Consider the following 22,892-nt stretch of genomic DNA (forward strand, 5'->3'; position numbering starts at 1 on the left):
TACTAAAAGATTTTGTCTTAAAACCTTCAGGGAACAGTTTGTGACTTGTAAAAGCAAAAACATAAGTAGCAGCCATTTGTAAGTGTAATCCCTCAGGAAAAGTCAGTTCAAAATATTTGAATGTATCTATGTTTAAACTATATCACAGACTTTAACAAAAGGTGTTACTTGGTGTTAGTGTCTTTTCCAAAGTTCATTTCTACCATATGGTTGTTGCTGCGAGGAAAATTTTCATCCATCCATCCATTTTCCAACCCGCTGAATCCGAACACAGGGTCATGGGGGTCTGCTGGAGCCAATCCCAGCCAACACAGGGCACAAGGCAGGAACCAATCCCGGGCAGGGCGCCAACCCACTGTAGGACATACCCACACACTAGGGCCAATTTAGAATTGCCAATGCACCTAACCTGCATGTCTTTGGACTGTGGGAGGAAACCGGAGCACCTGGAGGAAACCCACGCAGACATGGGGAGAACATGCAAACTCCACGCAGGGAGGACCCGGGAAGCGAACCTGGGTCTCCTAACTGCGAGGCAGCAACACTACCACTGTGCCACCCAACTTTTCACTAATCAGTAAATATATACTATATAATAAAACACTAAAGTCTGTGTGTCCAGCCCCTCTGAGCAATCTGATTGGTCAGTTTGCCTTTGGTTTGATTGGTCAGTTTGGCTTTGATGTGATGGATCAGTTTGGCTTTGGTGACTTGAGGAAGTGTGAGTGTGAGACACATGAGGAGGAGAAATGGCATGAGAGACATGTGGAGTGTCACCTTCGAAGATAAAAGCGGACAGAATGTGAGAAAGCTGCTGCAAAAATAATGACAAAGTCTGGGTATGCACTCAAGAAAGGGAGTGCTGGTAAAGAAAAATTCATATGCACATGAATATAGAGCAGTGTTTCTCAACCTTGGTCCTAGGGACCCACTGTGGCTGCAGGTTTTTATTCCAACCAGCTTCTGTTTTTAATTGGACTCCTGGGCTAATTAAGTGAACTGTTATTTCCCAAGTTCTGTGTTTTGGGAACAATATAGAAATTAGAAAACCTAAGTTTGGTTAAAAAGGAAAAAAATATATATATATATTAAAATGTACCAAGAAGTTATATGGGAATAATGTATTTTTTTCTTTTTAACAATATTTTCATCTTGATTTTCATTCTACTTTTCTAGGTCTTCTAATTGTTTAATTAATCCATTATTTACTAATTAGTGGATCTGATGCTAAAGTAGTTGCAGCCTTTGCTTATTCAGTGTTGTTTGCCTGCGTGTCTGCTCTGCTCATTTTTAATTCTCATTAATAAGATACAGCAAAGGGGAAAAACTGCACAGAGAAAGGGCAAAATATGATGAAATCAACAAAAGAGAATTAAGCATTTAAATCTATAGCAAAAGCAGAAATATTTCTAAATATCTTATAAATGTAAAAATCATGCTGCTGTGCTTTTCTGAATGTAGGATAAAAGAAAACTAATACCAGCTAATTAAATGAGCTCAGTGTTATCAGGTGTTGTCACTGATTAGGAATCTGGTTGGAACAAAAACCTGCAGCCACAGTGGGTCCCCAGGACCGAGGTTGTTGAAACACTGATATAGAGGAAAGTAGCTGAAAGTGCATGTAGGGCAAGAGAGCAAATATTTTAAATTACACTGCACAACAATTTCTTTGAAAAGTCTTGCTTCCTGAAAAGTTTTTGCTGATTGTGACAGGTACCTACTGGGTATGTACAAATATAGTTTTGGCTTTAATGCATCACGTAGGAACTCTGAAAAATAGACATTTATATGTTTACTGACAATAACATATTTAGTCATGAATTAAAAATGTTTTGCTCCTGATTTTCTTTTGCATTCAATGTCTGGTGCATCACATTGCAGTGTCCAACAGTAGTCAGCAAGCATTGACGGATTCCAGTTGCCCTGGTATCGTTTCTCCATCGTAGCAATGTCCTGGTGAAACCTTTCACTGTGTTCGTCACTGACAGCACCAAGATTTGCAGGGAAGAAGTCCAAGTTTGAGTGGAGGAAATGAATCTTGAGTGACATGTTGCACTTCATTGTCTTGTATGCTTTGAGAAGTTTGTCTACCAGCTGAATGTAGTTTAGGGCTCTGTAATTGCCCAGAAAATTGTCAACAACGTCTTTGAAGGCTTTCCAGGCAATTTTTTCCGGCCCAACTAACAGATATTCAAACCGCTTGTCACTCATAACATGTCTGATCTGGGGGACAACAAAAATGCCCTCTTTGATCTTGGCGTCAGTTATTCTTGGGAACATCTGTCTTAAATAACGAAAATCTTCGCCTTTCTTGTTCAGTGCTTTCACAAAATTCTTCATGAGTCCCAGTTTTATGCGAAGAGGAGGCAAAAATATCTTAGCCGGGTTCACAATCGATTCATGTGCCACATTATTCTGTCCTGGAACTAACTTTTTATGGAGTGGCCAGTTCTGTTGAGAATAGTGTGACTCTTTGGCACAGCTGTGCCATTCACAGATGAAACAACAGTACTTTGCATAGCCAAGCTGCAGTCCTAGTAACATAGCAACGACTTTAAGATTTCCACAGATATTCCAGTTGTACCTGCTATACTGGACGTGCTTCAGCAACAGTTCCATATTCTCATACGTTACTATAGATTCCTGGGTCCTCCCTGCATGGAGTTTGCATGTTCTCCCCGTGTCTGTGTGGGTTTCCTCCGTGTGCTCCGGTTTCCTCCCACAGTCCAAAGACATTCAGGTTAGGTGGATTGGTGATCCTAAATTGGCCCTAGAGTGTGCTTGGTGTGTGTGTGCATGTGCCCTGTGGTGGGCTGGCGCCCTGCCCGGGGTTTGTTTCCTGCCTTGTGCCCTGTGTTGGCTGGGATTGGCTCCAGCAGACCCCCGTGACCCTGTAGTAAGGATATAGCGGGTTGGATAATGGATGGATTCCTGGAGTTTTTTTTCTTGATTTAAGAGTATATTTCCTTTTGGCTTGTCTGCTCACAATTTATAAAATTGTGACAACCAGACATGCCCCCAGCATCAACATATATTCTGCTTATGATGCTGCTTTTGCCTCAGCATTTCTATTTTTTAATAGTTAAATGGCCATATGGCTTGTGATAACAGACAAATGTGCCCTCATAGCATGATTAATTTTTCCTAAATGCCGATTACTTTTTTGGCCATTACATTCCGTGTTGTTATTTTAAATACCCTATGTAATGAGATTCACACTAAGTGGCATCATAGTGAAAAGGGCACATAAGAGTATCATTGTACTTTGTACAAATAACAATCAATCCATAACAAATGGGGAGAACAGGCAAAACTCGCACAGACCCTGGCACCATGAGGAATGACAGTTCTATCCTTCCAGCAGAAGCCAGCATAAAAGGAGTTCCACAAGCAACACAGCAGAAGCGCCAAGGACTATGGGGTGAGGGTACAGACCACAGATACAGCACTTGCTGAGCCTGTAAACTGTCACCTTGTTTGGAGGCTCTTCCAGCCAAACTTTGAAAGACAGATTACTAATACAGTTTGCATGGAAAATGCCAACTGAGATTGCACTCCTAATGTGTAGCCACTGGCAAGTAGCCGGGGAAAGTTGCCTCAGATCCTGGCATCAATATTCAGTGTCAATAGCAGCACTTGGTGATGACTTCCCAAGGTGAATCCATGCCCCTGGCCTTGAAAGATTCTGCAGAAGAAGATGTGTGGCAGAGTAAAGTCTCTTTTTAAAAAGCTGAATGTTTTGCTTTGTACTTTCTTTCCTTCTTAAAATGAGATGGACAAGCTGTTTTGCAATATATGTATAATCTTAAGATCCAGATCAATACTCAAAAACATGTTTGGCTTGAAAAATGGCTGCATTTGGTAGGTTTTAAAGCTTTTTCATTTCCCAACGGATATGTGTATCCATTAGTGTCATTGTAAGTTGCAAAAACAGACAAGGACTTTTTTAAATTTATAACAAAACAATTTGCAGTTAATGGGGAAACAGGTAAATATACAGTCAGTAGAGTCAATAGGACAGTAAAGGAAAACACCAAACATGGATATATGCAATATTCAGGAAAACAATATGAGAATTTTAACTGCACAGTCATTACCACTATCACATGTCACAGGCCTAGGGAAAGGGGTTTATTTACCAGTCTGGTCACTTTCTGAATGGAAAGTCCTCTTAGCACGAGTTTGCATTCGGTACTGCAGTGCCTGCAGAGGCGTCTCTACTCAGCTGGCTACAAAAAAATTCTGTGCAGATCAAAACTTGACTCCATTTCTTCTTGTCTACTCTACTGGTGTAATGGACACTTTTCATCTTGTAAGGAAAATTAAGAAATGAAAGCAGACCAATTATACATAAAATTTTGCAGCCGTTTGCCTCTGTGCTTCTTCTGCATCTGAGCTTTTTGAACTCCCACAACAGATTTACAGCAAAAATGACAAACAGAAAGACAGAAGTTTGCCCTTTATAGTACAGATGAAAACCACCACAAGGCTTGTGCTGAGCAATCTCAACTGAATGGTAGGAGCTAAGGGCAAAAGGAGGAGACAACTGTGAGCTACAAACAGAAAGATCAATGGGCTGGCATGACTTTAAGCAAATAATTTAGAGAGTGTTTTGATCCTTACATGTGGGATTTTAATTTCCTTACCTACTGTAGAAGAGAAAGTGTTAAACAATTTTTGAGAAAATGGCTACAACAGTTTACCGAAAGGCAACGAAGCACTCATTCGAAACCGACTTAAGTTTACTTTAGATTTACCTGGCAAAAATGGCTCAGCATACTGCATGTATACTCACTGGTTTATATTGTAGCACTAAAGTTTCACAAACACACTCTGTTTTAGCCAAACGTAATGCAAGTATGAAAGATTAGTCAAAAAAATTTTACTGCTAAATTCTCCTTGTAGGCAAATACTCTTGAGGTGTAATGTGCTGAATGGGAAAACCTTTGTGGGAAAGGACTTGAAATCCGACTGACTGTTACTTCTTGTCTTCTTGTGAAGTGCAATATTTTAGGATAATAAAAACACAAACTGCCAAAAAACATGGATATTGCAGTAGCAAGTAGAAGATGTGCACTTAACACCAGGAAAAAAAACACTATTGGAAATAAAAATTGAGGCACAATTAAAGGCCCATGTTAATATGGGAAGGTGATATGTAATCCCATAACTGTAAATGAACATGAATAACATGTATATTGTACATTTGTACAGTCACAGGTCTGTGCTGTACTCACAGCAGAGACTTGAAACTACAACATTGGATTGGATAGGAATATAAGTAACAAGCTGGTTAAGTTTGCAGATGATACCAAGATAGGTGGACTGGCAGATAATCTGGAATCCATTATATCATTACAGAAGGACTTGGATAGCAAACAGGCTTTGGTGGATTTGTGGCAGATGAAATTTAATGTAAGTAAATGTAGGAAGTAAAAATGTTAGGTTTGAATACACAATCGGAGGTCTGAAAATGGAGTGTACGCCTTATGAGAAGGATTTCGGAGTCATAGTGGACTCTAAGCTATTGATTTCTCGACAGCGTTCAGAAGCCATTAAGAAGGCTAACAGAATGTTAGGTTATATAGCACGATGTGTGGAGTACAAGTCCAAGGAGGTTATGCTCAACCTTTATAATGCACTGGTGAGGCCTCAGCTGGAGTACTTTGTGCAGTTCTGGTCTCCAGGCTACAAAAAAGACATAGCAGCGCTAGAAAAGGTCCAGAGAAGAGCGACTAGACTGATTCCAGGGCTACAGGGGTTGAATTATGAGGAAAGATTAAAAGAGCTGAGCCTATACAGTTTAAGCAAAACAAGATTAAGAGGTGACATGATTGAAGTGTTTAAAATTATAAAGGGAATTAGTACAGTGGATTGAGACTGTTATTTTAAAATGAGTTCAACAAGAACACGGGGACACAGTTGGAAACTTGTTAAGGGTAAATTCTGCACAAACATTAGGAAGTCTTTCTTCACACAGAGAACCACAGACATATGGAATACGTTAACAGGTAGTGTGGTAGACAAAACAAGACTTGATGTTGTTTTGGCTGAATTTAGTGGATAGAAATGGCGAGCTTTGGGCTGAATGACCTGTTCTCGTGTAGATTGTTCTAATGTTCTAATGTACTTCCTGATCTCATGTTCTAATATACTTCCTGAGGCTAAGGATCTGTGCTGGTATCCCGAAGGTTGATGGTTCGAATCCCCGTCACTGACAAAAGAGATCCTACTCTGCTGGGCCCTTGAGCAAGACCCTTAACCTGTAATTGCTCCAGGGGCGCTGTACAATGGCTGACCCTGCGCTCTGACCCCAAGGGGTATGCAAAAACTAACAAATTCCTAATACAAGAAATTGTATAAGGCGAAATAAAGAACAAAATATATATATATATATATAGAGCAGTAAAAGCACAGACTTCAGTGTCTGCGCTGGAGTTGTGGTTTAGCAGTTATATACTACTTGTGAATGAATTGTCTGTCTTTTTGACACAAACTCACAACAAAAAACAGCATGGTCATCTTTTAAAAATCTTTCTTTACATATTAGACATTACAAGTTCACAATTTCCCAAGCCCCCACTATTTTACTTGAGAAGAAAAGCTTCCACATTCTAACAAACTTTCAAAATATAGGCAGATCAGATCATTTGTCCTTAGATTTGTGATGTTACATATAAAAATGTCCAAAATCTGTAAAGCCAGTGTTCATGATAAAAATGTGTATCCTTGAATATTCACCTGTTGTCTATCATGGCAGATGCTTTTCAGGGTTACTACATCTTCATCAGATCCAGACAAACTGATACCTAAACATATAAGTGGACTACTTACATCTTATTAAAGCTTGTATGTCCAGGGTGGGATACTCATGATGAAATATATAGGATGTAACACTATTCTGAAACACTACTGAAGCAGTCTTCACGTTTATTTACAAGGATGCCTGCCGTTTAATTAGAAATACTAGACTATGTGGTATTAAGAGGCTCCAAATCATTTAATTAATGTCTTTTGGTTACTGGCACACTAGAACAGGACTTTAATGTAGTGTTTTTAATAGAGGTTCAAAATGGCCAATTATGAAATCAGTAGTTAACCAAACCTGCACATCTTTGGAGATGATGATGGGAAACGAAAGTAGGCAAGGGGAGAGCATGTTGCAGGCTCTAAATGGGCAATACCCACATGATCATGGCATTCATCTCCATGATGCTGGATCTTTTAGGCAACAGTGCAGAACATTGCAGTACAGTACTGTCCATAATTAAGTAAATGAAATATGTAGTCTTTAGTAATATGACATCTGTAGATTTATGTGAAATACAAATGTACTGCTTTAGTGCACTCTACATTATACATTGTGTGACAGATAGGGGGTGCTGTCGTCCCCTTGAACCCTCAGATCAGATGCCAGACACCAGATAAAAGTCCAAATGTTGACTTTATTAATAATAATAATGTGCATAAGCACCTGCACCTCCACCTCCACTATACTATAATAAACAATTATCACAATACACAATCAGTAATCCTCCACACCTCCCAGCGGCTCAGTCACCCTTCATCCCAACTCGGCTCAATCTGCTGGGGTTTCCCAGAGTCCTTTTAAAGTCTCTGACCTGGAAGTATTTCTCCTCCGAGTCACCAACACAATCTTCTTTTATCAGTCGTCCCAGAAGTACTGCAGGCTTCCATCCTCGTGACCCCGAAATACTTCCGGGTTGACATCGTCATTATATCCCCCTGGATCTTGGTGAGCTCCCCCTGGTGGCACCCACTGTACCCAACAGGGCTGAGGATACAGACTCCATGTCCCATGCTGCACTGCAGGAATCCAAGGAGCCATTTCCATCCAGGGGAGCTGCCATCTAGCGTTCCGGGGGATGTAGTGTCTTGAAATGGCTGTTTCTTTCAGTTGAGGGACGTCCTGGCCGGACGGATAACTCATTGTGACTTAGAAACCTTTTCCCATGGTTTTCCTAATAGTTTTTCATATTCCTTTGTGTAGTCTTATCTAATGTTTTCCCTTCCTACCACACACGTAAGAGCTTCCTTTACCTGTCCAATTATCACATGCATCATCAAAAATACAGTTTTCTTTTTACAGTCTCATAGCTGTTGCTAGACTCAATCAGATTAAATAATGATATGATGAATTCATGTTAGTCAAAGTTATTATTGTATTTGCTAATTCTAGCTAATTTCCTTGTTGTGCATATATTCACTTGCTGGCTTTGAATGTATTATACTACAGTCCTCATGTTCTCTGGCACACACTGTTATAACTGTTTCTTTAACACTAACTCCTTATTTTGACCCGGTTTTCCCAAACTGACATCCTTTATTTCTAGTGTTTTAAGCACAGAGGCGTGACCACGGGGGGAGGGGGGGGGGGGTTTGGGGTGGGCACTGCCCCCCCCAGAGACAAGCCGTGCCCCCCCTGTGAAATACTCTGTCTGTCCAATGAAAACTCTGGAGAAGAATAACATTTGATTTTCAAAACTGAGTTGCTTTCCAATCGGCCCGTTTGAATTTGGGGCATATCCGTCATTGTCCTCCTCTGCTAGACAGGCACCGTGCTTCTCACAGTTCACTTCGCCGCACATTTTTCAGCATGTTTTGAACCTGCTGACCACATTCTTTAATTAAAACAGCGTATACGTTAAATTCTTCTTTTATTTTCTGGTTGGTAACACCAAAGGCTATGCAGAGGTGGCTTATTAAAAAACAGACATCTTCAACCTCTATTCCTCCGCAAGCTGCTGGCTCCATGGTTGAGCCCAGCACCGCTGCTACCAACACGGAGCACAGCGTACCCACGTCGGGAACTGAAACTCCAAAAGATGTAGATAAGCCTACACAATCTTCCAGCTCTGTGCCCGTGTCGGGTACTCCAAACCTCTGCCTTCAACAAAATCTACAGTCCGGTCTGCTTGACTTAAATATGGATAGCCCATCCCAGCCCATTTTAATTAATTATCCCAAGCGCGCATTCGGAAAGACACTCAGATGTTTTAGTGCAAGCTGGTATCAGTCTTGACCATGGCTTGAATATTCTGTTGTCCGTGATGGCAGCTTTTGCTTTGCCTGCCACAAATTTAGTTTTTCCAATTCGGACCGCGAGGACATATTCACCAAACACGGCTACACTAATTGGAAAAAAGCTCTAGAAAAAGACGGTGGCGGCTTCCACAAACACGCGTCTAGTATCCCGCACGTCAGAGCCATGTCTGCATCACAACACTCATCAATGGTGTGTCTTAAGCAGCATGCAAAAGCTCTTTCTCTACTTTGAACCGCATTCTCATTCCACTCCGCCGAACAATGCTGCATTCAAGGAAGAGAAATTTAGTCATTCTGGCACATGAGAAAAACATCACAGAAAATCTAGACATGAATGAAGTTATTTCAGAATTTGCCAAGAGTAACCACAGGCTGGTCCTGTAGATAATATCCAGGTTAAACACTGGAAACTGATGTCCTATAGCCTCCCATGACTACAATAAGCCACGTTTCTGTTCTTGCTCTCATATGTTGTATACATTTGACTTTATTGATATTTACCTTGTAGATGTAGTTCTATATTTGTTCACAAAAAATAATAATACAAGTTCCATTGCCTCTGTTAATTTCATTGAACAATAGGTTATGATTTATGCCACAATTTTTGCTTTTATATGTTATATAAAACTATGTTGTTATTATTATTTGACCCCCCTACAAAAATGGGGATGGACGGATGGATATTCCCCCCCCCCCAGACAAGCCAAATGCCCACCCACACATGATGTTCTGGTCACACCTCTGTTTAAGCACCTATTGAGTGAAAGTATGTTATGAAAGCAAAAGCTAGAAGTAATTATATGTTTCTAATGCCAGAAAACAGACAGACATAACCATTTTAAATATATATTCTAGTGTGGTATTCTCCATCTGTTGCATGATTAATGATGTAAATATTGCTCCATTCTATTTAGATTTTTATCTTGCCATACACTTAATTCCAACATATACTTTAAAGTAATGATATTATTAACTGTTATGATGTTTGCATACATACAGTATTACACCAATTGATGACTGAGACACACTTATGTAGCAACTTAAATCATAATGAATGCTGTACCAAGGGAAGAAAATAATAAAAAAATAACACAGAAAAGATAACCCTTCATTATTTGGGAGTTTTTTTTTCTAGATTTAGATCATGCTACCTTTATAGAAATAAATGAAGGCATTCACAATTACAAATAAATTGATCAAGGTACTCACTTTGCAAAAAGATCTGCACACATACAGTACCTTACATATGATCTCATATTGTTTAAAAGGGAATTTGATTTTATTGCATGACATTTTTTATAGATAACTGCCAGTCATAAAGAAACAGTGTAATAAAGTTTAACAATGAAAATAAATTAATGTATTTTAATAGGACATGGCTTTGGAGAAATCACACAAAAATCTACCAAGATAAATAGCTCTTGCCTTGAGTTTGTCCTGGGATATCTAAATGCATATGGAATGTGCTGTTCAAGCTTGCTCAGTCCAAGGCTCTCTATTTTATGATACATTTGGTAAAACAAGAAATACCACGAAGCTGATTACACTAACTGCTCTCGACTACTGGGGGAAACTGTCCTGTAAACAAGAAAATTCTTTAACAAGAATTACAAAAAACAATATTATGCTTAGAGTGAGTGCCGGTTAGTGCAGCTGCAATACAGATCCAGCATTCTTTTCTCTTCGTGGCCTTTGCACGTTCTTCCTTTACCTTTTGTGGGTTTTCCTCTCACATCCCAAAAGACATGGCAGTCAGGTTAGATATGGATTTTAAATTGGCCACAGCATGAGGGGGTGTGGACAGACACATATCTAAAGACACTCTCGTTTGATGTATGCCTGTCTAACTGATATTAACTGTTAGGTTTTCATAACCTAGAAATTATGATTCACTTGTATTTTGTTGTGATCAATTTTGTAACCTTGCCTTGAAACACTTGCTACCCAAACAGTCCCCCAGAGTGATGTTTACTTGATTATGTTCACCTGTTTTGTAAGTTGCTTTGGATAAAAGTGTCGGCTAAGCAAATAAATGTATATGTAAATGTAGTATGGGCTGTAATCAACTGGCACCTGCCCGGTATTGTTTCCTGTCTTGTGCGCAGTAGTGAGGTACAGACAACACACCTTTGAATTAGGTTTATGAATGTATGTATGTCTATGTTTAGTATTTGATTATTTTCATCAGATATGTCTGTGGCTAAAAAAAAAAGGACTCACAAAATTTATGGGTGGGACAAGGTGGCTGCAGTGATCTAGATTAGTTTTTCAACTTTGTCACAGTTTGTGTGGAGTTTTCAGGCTTTTGCTGTGTCTTGGTGAGTTTTTAGATTAGACTGAAACTCTTTTATGTTTCTTTGGTCAACTTTCCAAAACAGTTTGTAACAGCGACTGTATAAGAGCGTACTCCTGGGAGCATTTGGTGCCCTTTCAGCCTACCAGAAAGTACCTCTAGATCCTCTTGGTTCCCATAGAGAACACTCACAAAACTATAGCTCCTATGTGCTTCTGTTGTTATTGCATTGAGCAAAGAAAACCATTGGTGATGCCTGAGTTTTTACTACCACCATGAAGCATTCCCCCAGATGAGAATGACTTAACCTAATGTATCGATGCATGCTCAATAATCCAGGTAAGGAAATTCTAGAAAGTTGATTCTGTTCATCTGGACATAGTTTTTTTCCGAGGGAGATATGTTACATCACTCATCCAAGTGAATTCCTCAGTCTCAGTTGACTGCAGGTTTCATTACGTGAAAAAGGAACGACCATCTCTGAACTGAGGAGGGGGCCAAAGGGTACATCTTTCACCATCTTACAATGCTGTGATTGCACCCATTCCCCAACTCTCTGTGAATGGTACTCATGGCCATTGATCAATGGACAATTTTCATATCATTGATCACACGGCCCATTGTTAGTCAATGGTGCTAGTTTTGGACATTATACAAAGGTACTGTTTATAAGGTTGGAGAAACCTGCGGTCAACTGAGACTGAGGAAGTCACTTGGATGAGTGATGTAATGTATCTCCCTCAGAAAAAAAACTACGTCCAGATGTCACAGCCTTCATTTGCATACCCCCACTACCATTATATATTTTTTACTGTATATAGAAGATTTGACAGGCCAATGCAAATGAATTGGGAAGTTCAGTTGAGCTGCATCCCATTAGCTGTTTCTAAACCAAGTGAAGCAACAAGCAGGAGAAAAGACTTTTTCACTACACATTAGTCATGTTTTATTTTTATGAACTTAACAGGTTAGCCTTGCTTTGTAGATATGTGTTACTGAAGATGACAGCTTGACTATTTTTAATGCCTCCCCAACACCTTAACAGATAAGCAGTCTACACTGCTTTAAAAAATCTGTTTTTGTAGGTTATTTCATAACTCCTTTATTTCACATTGCAGGAACTGCATGATTGATTGTGCATGTACTCTATGTGTGTCAGTTTTGATTGCTATAAATTTGTCCAGTCAGCCAAACTCTCTTTACAGGTCTTTTTTAAAAAAAATATGATTTATGCTTGTTGACTGAAGACCTAAATAGTGAAATCACCAGAATCTGCCTGCTTGCTCAATTGAGAAGAAGCTTTAACACAAATGTGCAGATGCTCTATAGCACTACTGCTCCATGACTCCAGCTACATACCTTACTATTTGAAATTTTCAAACTACCTTTAAAACTCTGCATTAATTATATATTCAAGCTTGTTTATCTTACAATAGATTTCAAGAACATTTAATTATCATTTTTATTTTGAACTATAGCAATATAAAATGAAAAACAACGTTTCACAGAAGTAGGACAACAACATTTGACATTCCCAAGTCCACAGGACTTCTAAGTGCATATGAATACAAATACATAAAATTCAATGAATTTTAAATGTTTTGGTAACACTGTTATCATCTTATAATAATATGTGTAATTCAGGAGATGGATGATTTATAGAAAATGTTTACAGTGATGTTTAATATGGCTTTATGATATGAATGTACACACAATTAATATCCGCACTCTCTCCAAAAGTTGTGTGAGACGGCTAAAAAGCACATAGTACATACAATAACAAATATTACTTTGGCTTCTAGTAAGCTTTCCTGAAAAATAAGTGACTCTATACTTCAGAAAAAAAAATGTTCTTGGATTAATGAAAGAAAAATCAATGGCCAATGAGTTTTTCAAAAACAAAAACACACTCTTTTTAACACTTCATCGATCACTTTCTACATAACATTGTGACATGACCTGAAGATCTGATTGACGTATTAGACATTGATCCACTCCGTGAAAAATATCAGCTGTCGATAATGCCAATAGACTGTAAAGTGCATAAGAGAATGAAAATAGGCAAGACAGGAACAGGGCCAGCTTTGGCTTGAGGTTAAACACAAGTTCTTTCATACCTCTGTACCATTCTTGGCATTCATTTCCAGTTCTGCTTCTTAGTAGTTTGCAAACTTATTGCAGCCCCTTCAGTGCACAAAAATATTTTAAGTCTCAGCTCACGTTCCCAAAATGTTTACCATCTGCAGTCTGTTTTCAAAAACTGAACTACTTTTCTCCCAAGGTCTCGTTTCCATGGCTTGACAAAACTTTTCATATTTACGATAAGTCTTTTCTTCTTTGAATCTTCATGACCTGCCACTAGGTACTCCATTCCTGAAAAAGCAATAATGCATCAATCATTTTTCATTTTTGTTACACTTCAAATGTATATTGTTGAAAAATATTAGTAGTAATGTGTTAGCTGCAACGATAAGAAGTGCTTACAAAGGAAAAACAATTGTGCTTACTGTATGTGGCTGCACCAGCGATGATTTAGTTAGTTTAATGTCACATTAAAGACTGTGAATACATATGTGATCGATTATTTTGTGTTTTATCTTTGTAATCAATTTAGACCACTTTGCAGCGGTCTGTTTTCACTTTGATATTAAGGAGTCTTTTTCTATTAATCAGCGTCAAAAAATCCACTATGATTCAAAGTTGAGTAACAATAAAAAGTGAAAACCTCCAAAGGGTGAATACTTAAATAGACACCATATCTTATAATAAGTTCCAGTTCAGTGCTGAAGAACTGCAGAATAATGTGCATTTTATTCATTACTGTATGTTTATTTTATATTACTACTGTATTGTGATGTAAATGTTTATAAGCTACTATAAAGTACCTATTAGTCAGAATTATTCTGTCCTTGAGAATACAGCAAGTAAAGTAACCAATTAAATAATAACTAACAAAGCAGGGACACCTTGTCCCACCCATAAATGTTTAATTAGGCCACAGAAGTATTGTTTAATATAGCCATTTTTATTTAGAAATTCCATACCCTTAACAGTAATTGTGATTACAAGAAGTTTGGTTGAACAGAAAGCAAATATGGTATGTGTGGAGCTTCTATTGCAGTTTTCTTTCTTTCTTTTGATTTATGTATATTTAAGGTTAATGAACAACACAAAATTATCTTGATTTGGATTTTACAGCTTTGACAGTGATATGCTGGTTGCTAGTAAGTATTACTGTGCCCTACAGCAGACATTCAAGGTTGGACTCTGCCTTGTACCTGATTCTGCTGGTACAGGTTCTGGCTGGCCCTGACCATGTAATGGGAGAAAAAGGAATAAAAGAGAGATGGGTGGTATTTATTTGAGAATGTGAAACAAAGTGTAAAATGCTGAAGAATAAGCAGGTTTTGTATTGGTAACCCTTAACTGATTTTATTTAGTATGGAGCGCTTTTTGAAACACTATGTTGCAGAAAAATACACATTTTTCTACAAAATAATCTTTTATTCTAATTTATACAGTATGTTAGCAGACGTACAGCTGCATTATGCTACACACATGACAGAATGTACAAATCTAATACTAAAACTAAACCGTATAAAATAATAGAGTGGTATTTTGCACTTTGGTATTTTCTACCAGTTAACCATATTCAAAAGTCAAACAAAGTAGCAAGCTAGTACTTTAGCATCAGAACTTTGTCCTCCCATGTTTTAAATACAATAATTATACAGTAGAATAGAACTGTATGAATGAAGAAAACCCATCTAACGAAGAAGAAAAAAATATGCAGACTAATTCTGATGCTTATAGATCTAATTGTCAGGTCAGATGGTATTATGTATAGTTATTCCTCTGTCCCATCACGGCTATTTCACGCCAAATCATTAAAAGGTTTTGTTCAGAATGTTGTCTCAGATTATCTAAATCTGGACACTTAATTTCTACAGATTAAACAAGTCTTTACTTTTTTAAGCAAAAAGATTAAGATTAACAAATATGTTAGTTTTATTCCTGTTTTATTATTATTTGTATTATTGTAACCTCAATAAATACACTTTCCTTTATACTAAACTAGTTGTCACCCGCAGCTCCACCTGCATAGTAGTGAAACAGTACAAACTTTAAAAATCAATAAACAGGTATCGCTAGCTAAGTGGAAGCAAGGTACACTCCAAAATGTGGTGAGAGGTAGACCAACTCAAACGGAGGCTGGCGCGTTAATGAGGAGGGCCCAGCCTGGCTCCCCACTCCTGATGTCACGCTTCCCTCCCCTCGGCCTGCAGCCCCTGTTTGCACGAATAAATCGGGTGCCACAACCAATCTATAATTCTTAGCACGATGAAAGAAGTCACAAAATCAACTAGAATGTTCAAGCAAAAAAAAAAAACGATATGGATCGGTTAAGTAGTTCTCTCGTGAAAAGCAGACAGACAGATATTGGATTTTATATATATAGAGATGTAAGGCATCATAAGGTAAATTTCCACACAGTCATTTAACATAATGAATTTAATTTAAAATGATTAAAATAATAACATCTTGAAGCAAATTGTAAGCAGCTGTTGATGAATCAAATTCATATTTTTGTGTTTTACAAACAGAATTAATCTGAAAATCTTGTCATTTTAAAGTCTGTCTAGTACAGTGTGAAAAGAGTAGCAGCATACCTGGGTTTAATATTGGACATGTGCATCCTCTGGTGGTCCAGGATTCTGGATAAAGTGTTATTTTTTCATGAGCTATTTTCATCTTGGTAGGCAATAATACTTTTTTGACCTTTACATTAACTTCAGCATGAGAGCCTTTGTCATGAGCTGACAGGATCTTTACTTTGAGGACTGACAGAATTAAAAAAGGGAGCTTGTTAGTCATTATAAAATACTAAGGCAACAGGGAATCCTAAAAAGAACCTTGGAAAAATATTTAAATTGTTACCATTATAATAAATAACCCAAAACATTGTAATTTAACATGATACTTCTAAGGCATCCACACCCTCCTCTGTACAAACAATTTTTGTGGCAACTTAATTGTTGTAATATACAGTATGCCAAGCATTAATCACAATGGATCAGCTTAGTATGCTCTCCCTGGAGGCATTTACAGGTATGTTCTTATCTGCAGAAGATACAATGTAAAACTAAGCTTATTAGATAAGCAAATGAACTTCATGGCGGAGTGGTTACCTCACAGCTCCAAGAGCCTAGGTGCAAATCCTGACCTGATGGCTGCCTGTATGGAATATGCATTTTAATTTTCTCGCTCTGTGGTGTTTTCATGTGGTCAGCTATGAATGGTCATGTATCTATGAGTTTGTTACGTGTGCACCCAGTGATGGACTTGTGTCCCATTTAAGAATGACTCCTGCCTTGCTGCTGGTGACACTGGGATAGGCTACAGGCACCTATGACTCCATGAGGTAATGATTAGATGAGAGTTTTCTATGTATACATAAACATTTCTGTCCTGTTTTTGTAATTTATGATTACATAAAGAAAAAATAACTTTTACTCATAACAGTCATCATTGTTGCCTATCGTTGTACACCCAGAAGAAACTTACATGGAAATATAGGAAATATACAATATATATTTAATAACTTGTTAAAGTTAACAAAATCACTTAGAAACGGTCTTTAAAATGATATAATTGATCTCATGGATCCGTGAATTAGATCAATATCACATAATATCTTCAAACCTACTTAATCCTATTCAGGGTTGTAGGTTGGGTTTAAAAATGTTAGGCTATAAAATTATAACTTAACATTCTCAAATCTCCTATAAAATTATTTGAATGCTATTCATGCAAATAATACATTTGAAAATTCTTACTGTATATTAAGGGTTGACCAATTAGGGGTAGAAAATATGATATTGCTTTTTTTCTTGCACATCTTACATTAATAAACATTTGCTCAATTATGAAACCATTATTAAATGGTAGGGTCCAAGTAACTTGATCAATTTAATAATTAGGAATGAGACATTGCTGTTTAGAAGTATTTTTCAATTATCTCCTACCAAAACTGGTAGCAAAGTATTGCCAGCTGCAGACTTTTGGGTTTGAATCCTAGTGTGGAATCTGTAAGGGTTTCCTTTGGATAATCTGGCTATCCTCCCACATCCCAAAAATGTGCATATTAGGGTAATTTTCAACTCTATTTTGACTCCATATTAATGAATGTGTGTACGTGACTGTATCCTGTGATAGATTACTGCACTTCCTGTTCAAGTTGATCTTCTCCCATTTCTATGTGGGGTTGATGTGCTTGATCAACCTTCTCTAAACAGCTCGGCTCTGCACTTCCTTGCCAGTCAAGCCCTTTTCCTTCAGATCTTCTTTTGTTTTATCCATCCACCTCCTCTTTGGCCTCTCTAGCTTTCTCTTCAACTGCACTTACATTCCCATCACTATTTTGCCCACAAATTCATTGTCTCTTCTCATCATAAGCCCATAACACTTCAGCCTACTTTTCCTGTACTGTCTTATATATATCTCCCAATTTTGTTGTGCCTCTTATTGTCTCATTTTTTTGTAACTCTACACCTCCAACTCACCATTCTCATTTCTGCCACATCTAAGTTCTTCTCCTGTGCTTGCTTTACTGGGATTTACTGAGCATGTCTCAACTCCATACATCATTGCTGGTCTTACGACTGTCTTAGAAACTTTACCTTTAATTGATAGCTTCTTGCAATTGTTACATCCACACTGCACTCAGTGAGTTATCTCCACATCTATCTTGGGCTACTATTGATCCTAGATATTTAATTTTATCCTCTCTTTTCAGTAGCTCTCCCTGCAGGCTAACTTCTGAATCCTGATGATCATTATCCTCATATATTTTACCTTCTTCCTGTTTATCTTCAGCCCTCTGTCTTTCAAAGCCCTTCTCCATTCTTCCAACTTCCACTACACTTCCTCTTTTCTGGTGCTACACAACAAACTTTCATCAGCAATGTTGGTTCCTGTCTTGATCCTGCTGCTGTTGGGATAGGCTGTGTCCACTGCAACTCTTAAATGGATAAGCAAGAGCAGAAATTGGATTATTGAATCAACCTGAATTCACCTCCGCTAATCAGTTCTCTGTGAGGATGAAACCTAATTGTTTGCATACTATGTGTATGTAGATCCACACCCTGTTAAAAAAGCAAGACAACTACTGGGAAAGCTTCACTTAACGTTAAAACTTTATTGTATATCTTTGACAATATTTTTTTTTGCCAGGCAGTGATTTCTATGGTATTGATATTCAATAATTTAAAATCCTACCTGAAAGACTTTGAATCAGCTATATTTTTATTTAGTTGAGTTGGCACATGGCAGCAACTCATGGCAGGTATGTAGACATTGTCAAGACAACCCGTTGAAGCTCAAACTAGGCATCAGAATGGGGAAGCAGGGTGATTTAAGTGACTTTGAACGTGGCATGGATATTGGTGCCAGACAGGCTAGTCTGAGTATTTCAGAAACTGCTAATCTACTGTGAATTTCACTCACAACTATCTTTAGGGTTTACAGAGAATGGTCTGAGAAAGAGAAAATATCCAGTGACCAGCAGGTATCTGGGCGAAAATGCCTTGTTGATGCCAGTGGTCAGAGGAGAATGACCAGACTGGTTCAAACTGATTGGTTCGAAGTAATTCAAATAATCACTTGTTACAATGAGTTATGCAGAACAGCATCTCTGAACCTTGAAATAGCATAGCTATAGCAGCACACCGGGTGCCACTCTTGTCAGCTAAGAACAGGCAATGGAGGCTACAATTTGCACAGACTCACCAAAATTGGACAACAAAAGATTGGAAAAATGGTGCCTGGTCTGATGACTCTCAATTTCTGCTGTGACATTCAGATGGTAGGGTCAGAATTTAGTGTCAACAACATGAAAGCAAAGATCCATCCTGCCTTACAGTATATCAACAATCCAGACTGCTGGTGGTGGTGTAATGGTGTGAGGGATATTTTCTTGGCACACTTTGGGCCCCTTAGTAGCAGCTGAGCATTGTTTAAAAGCCACAGCCTACCTGAGTACTGTTGCTGACCATGTCTATCTCTTTATGACCGCAATGCACCCATCTTCTGATGGCTACTTCCAACACAATAATATACATAAAGGCACAAAGTTCAGATCATCTAAAAATGGTTTCTTGAACATGAAAATAAGTTCACTGTACTCAAATGACCTCCACAGTCACCAGACCTCTATCCAGTGGAGGACCTATGGGATGTGGTGGAAAGGGAGATTCGCAACATGGACATGCAGCTCACAAATCTACATCAATTGCATGATGCTATCATGTCAATATATACCAAATTTCCTGAGGAATGTTCCCAGCACCTTGTTCAATCCATGCCATGAAGAATTATGGCAGTTCTGAAGGCAAAGGGTGTCCAACCTGGTAGTAACAAGTTGTACCTAATAAAGTAGCCAGTGAGTGTATGTCTCAAACGTCAAGTCAAACAGGAATCACCACCCTAAGATGCTGATTGAAATCTACCTTGCCACTGGGCAAGTTTATCTGTATTGGACTAGCATCTTACCATCCCTGGCATCCTCTCACTCTAACCTTTACTCAGGATTTGAAAATGGATATATGGAATATTGATCTTGTTTTTCAATTTAAGTGGTTATGCCACTACATTCTGCTTTTGGTGCCACAGTAGTTTTCTAGTCATTCATTACCGTAAGATTAAAGTAGTACAATGAACTGGTGGATTGAAGATCGACAGTTGATTTGATGTATTGAACTAGTTGTAACAAATATTTGTGTGCATCAATTCATGAGTAATTGGAATTTTCTCAATTACAAATTAAGTTTTCTCAATTTAGAATTCAAAACCTTTCAAAGGTTTACTTAGGATGACCCCCTTATGCACCAAGTTCATAATTTCCACATGCCACAAAGCATGAACTTTTGGTGCAATACACTAGAAATGTATTTAATAAAACATTGTGCAATTCACTTTAAATAAAAAAAAACAGTTTTGAAAACTCACCATATGCATATTTCATTGCACAGAATAATTTGGGATTTCCTAGAATCTGTTCCTTACATTCACATTTACCTGCAAATAAAGGTAACTGTTAAAAATAAAACTAAGATCTACACATGAAACAAAATACTATGTTTAGTTATTAGACATTTTCTTCTTTCTGCTCTATCACAATACTCTATATTCTGTATTTTGATTATATACTTTTTATCCATAGCCCTTGTAACTGTCACCTGGAAATTCAGTTTTATAGTTTGATCAGTTCCAATTTGTTCTAATTCCTGTTAAAACTTGACTCTTCTAGGCTTATTGTTCTGTTTGAATACTATACAGTACATTATCCATATATCTTTTTTTATTAGCCTCTGATGGTTTATGTGTCTTCCAGTAAAATTATGATTTAATTCTTAAAGAACTTTGAAGTTAATGCTATTTTTATACTGTTACTTGCCCCAGGTCATTTGCTTTATTTTGACAAGTTATTTTTATTCACCTTATTTTAAGCAAACCTCTCCAAACAGACTGAAATTGCACCCAATAGAGGTCTATTAATTTAAAAATAACCAATGATAGTGTACATTATTTGCAGTATTTCTACCATCTTCTTTTACTGTTTTATATATTCACCTCTGTTATATATAGTCCCTTTAGTATGAGCCTAATCATACAGTATGGTGGAGAAGTCTTTTTTGAACCTGTTGGTTGCAATCCATTTGAGCGCTGTCACAAAGCATCTTGAAAATGTATGGGGTCATAGATTAAGAAATGCACCTACCTTGTTTCTAAAAATCCTTCTCTAATAGAAAATCTTTGTTTTAATTTGTCTTTGAGGAGTATTGCTGGTTGAGAGAGTTGCAATAACAAAAGTCAGCAAGATGTTTCCTTCCTTATCCAGCTGGAAAGAAGATGTCATCTTGCTAGGGGTACCTATTAGTTCATGTCAAAGCTGTATAATCCCATTCCAGGAGAAGAGAATGTGTGCAGTACTTTCAAAGTGTGAATGCTGAAACTCCAAGAGAGCAGATGTTGCAAGTGCAACTGATCATGTCATTAACACAACATGGTACGTAGGCAAGGAGCAGGTGAAAATCAGGCTAAAGTACCTAAATAGTGCAGAAATGAGCAATGACTACTGCCCAGATTTTCAAATGTAGATCAGGGAGTACAATGCTTGAATTATTACTTTCACATTAGTTGCAAAATTCTTGCAGGGCATTCATGACTGTATGTGCAATACAACACAGTTAGTCGAACCTGTTATAACACATTATTTTTCATAGTTTTTATTGTGTGGAAATTGTTTGAATTTATTTTATCTTTTCCATTTATTATTTACCTGATGCAAATTACAGATAATCTGATCGCAATCATTGGGATTGTGAAGTTCTGGTATAAATACGGCTGCAAAGTGAGTCAAGATTATCCTTCAGTTAGATGAAGTAAAAAAAAAAAACAACAATCTTTAGTGTTAGTGAGTTTCAGTTCGAAGATGGCCAAGTACTAGGTTTCAGTTTCAAGCTTTTCTTTGCTTTGGACTATGATTATGTGTTTGCACCACTGGCTTGTTTGTGGGATATTAGTTGGTCTCCTGGTTTTGACCTTTTGCCTGGCTCTGTCTATGATTCTAGCATATGTTATTATCTCCTGGGGTTTCTTTAATAAAATGTGGATTCGAGCATGAAAGTATGTGCATATCAAAAAACTGGAAAATGTGTACATCAAAACAAAAAATCAGATTTATAAAACTTTGCATAAGCACATTTGTTCCCAATTAACCCTTTATAAATCACAATTACTTTGTAAATATGCGTATGTGAATGCGCCCAATATGCTGCCCTGAAACATCCATATACGAAGCAAGCTAATCAACCGCATACATTCTGTATACAATCACGATGCTGCCAGCCTTCATTTATTGGTAGGCCTGTCTTCCTCCTGATGCTGTCAGTAGTGCGAGATAGAAGTTTTTGTCTCTAAATTACTGGCACGCAAATAAGTTTTATTTGATTGCCTAGCGTGGGTGTCACCAAAAAGTGGAAATATACTGAATGGCAACATATTACTGCTGCTGTGAATGCTCTAAGCTCCTGCTGCATTAAACCTGAAATACTGTATAATACAAAGCTGATCACAGGTCACCAGCAGTGTGTGTGTGTAACATGAGGAGGAGAAAGCACTTATATGCTCTCTGATTTTGACCTGTGAATGGCATCTGTATTTGGAGATGCCTTTTTATGCTGCATTATGCCAGAGCAGTCCTGACGTTTGTCATTGTCATACTGCCATCACAGATGACTTGCATGTTAATGGAATGAAGCTGCTTATGGTTAACAAAAGCAGTGTTATTCTTGCTAGGTGCCCTAATTGCAATATGAGTGCAGTATAGTGCTCCAATAACATTAGGAAAACCAGACACTGCTGCTGATTGCCTTTTTATATTAGCAAAAACATGTTTTGTTTTATGTACACTACTGGTCAAAAGTTTAAAAACACCTCAGTTTTTTCAGTGTACATGGAAATGCACACAGTT

The 22,892-nt window shown here is 37.8% G+C and overlaps 2 protein-coding genes across 2 annotated transcripts in view; both read right to left on the reverse strand.

Annotated features, from left to right (window-relative positions):
* LOC127529042 (uncharacterized) overlaps positions 1-22,892 on the reverse strand; it is a 481,049-nt gene that overhangs the window by 218,363 nt on the left and 239,794 nt on the right. The window lies entirely within an intron of this gene.
* The window catches only part of ntn4 (netrin 4), a 97,024-nt gene continuing 87,391 nt past the window's right edge, over positions 13,260-22,892 (reverse strand). The window contains exons 8-10 of the mRNA XM_028813520.2: positions 20,366-20,434; positions 16,030-16,200; positions 13,260-13,732 (exon numbers count right to left, since the gene is read on the reverse strand). Of these exons, the coding sequence (XP_028669353.2) occupies positions 13,593-13,732; positions 16,030-16,200; positions 20,366-20,434 (380 nt within the window). The 3' untranslated portion in view covers positions 13,260-13,592. The remainder of the gene's footprint in view (positions 13,733-16,029; positions 16,201-20,365; positions 20,435-22,892) is intronic.

This window comes from Erpetoichthys calabaricus, chromosome 1, assembly GCF_900747795.2.
Source record: "Erpetoichthys calabaricus chromosome 1, fErpCal1.3, whole genome shotgun sequence".
Lineage (NCBI taxonomy): Eukaryota > Metazoa > Chordata > Cladistia > Polypteriformes > Polypteridae > Erpetoichthys > Erpetoichthys calabaricus.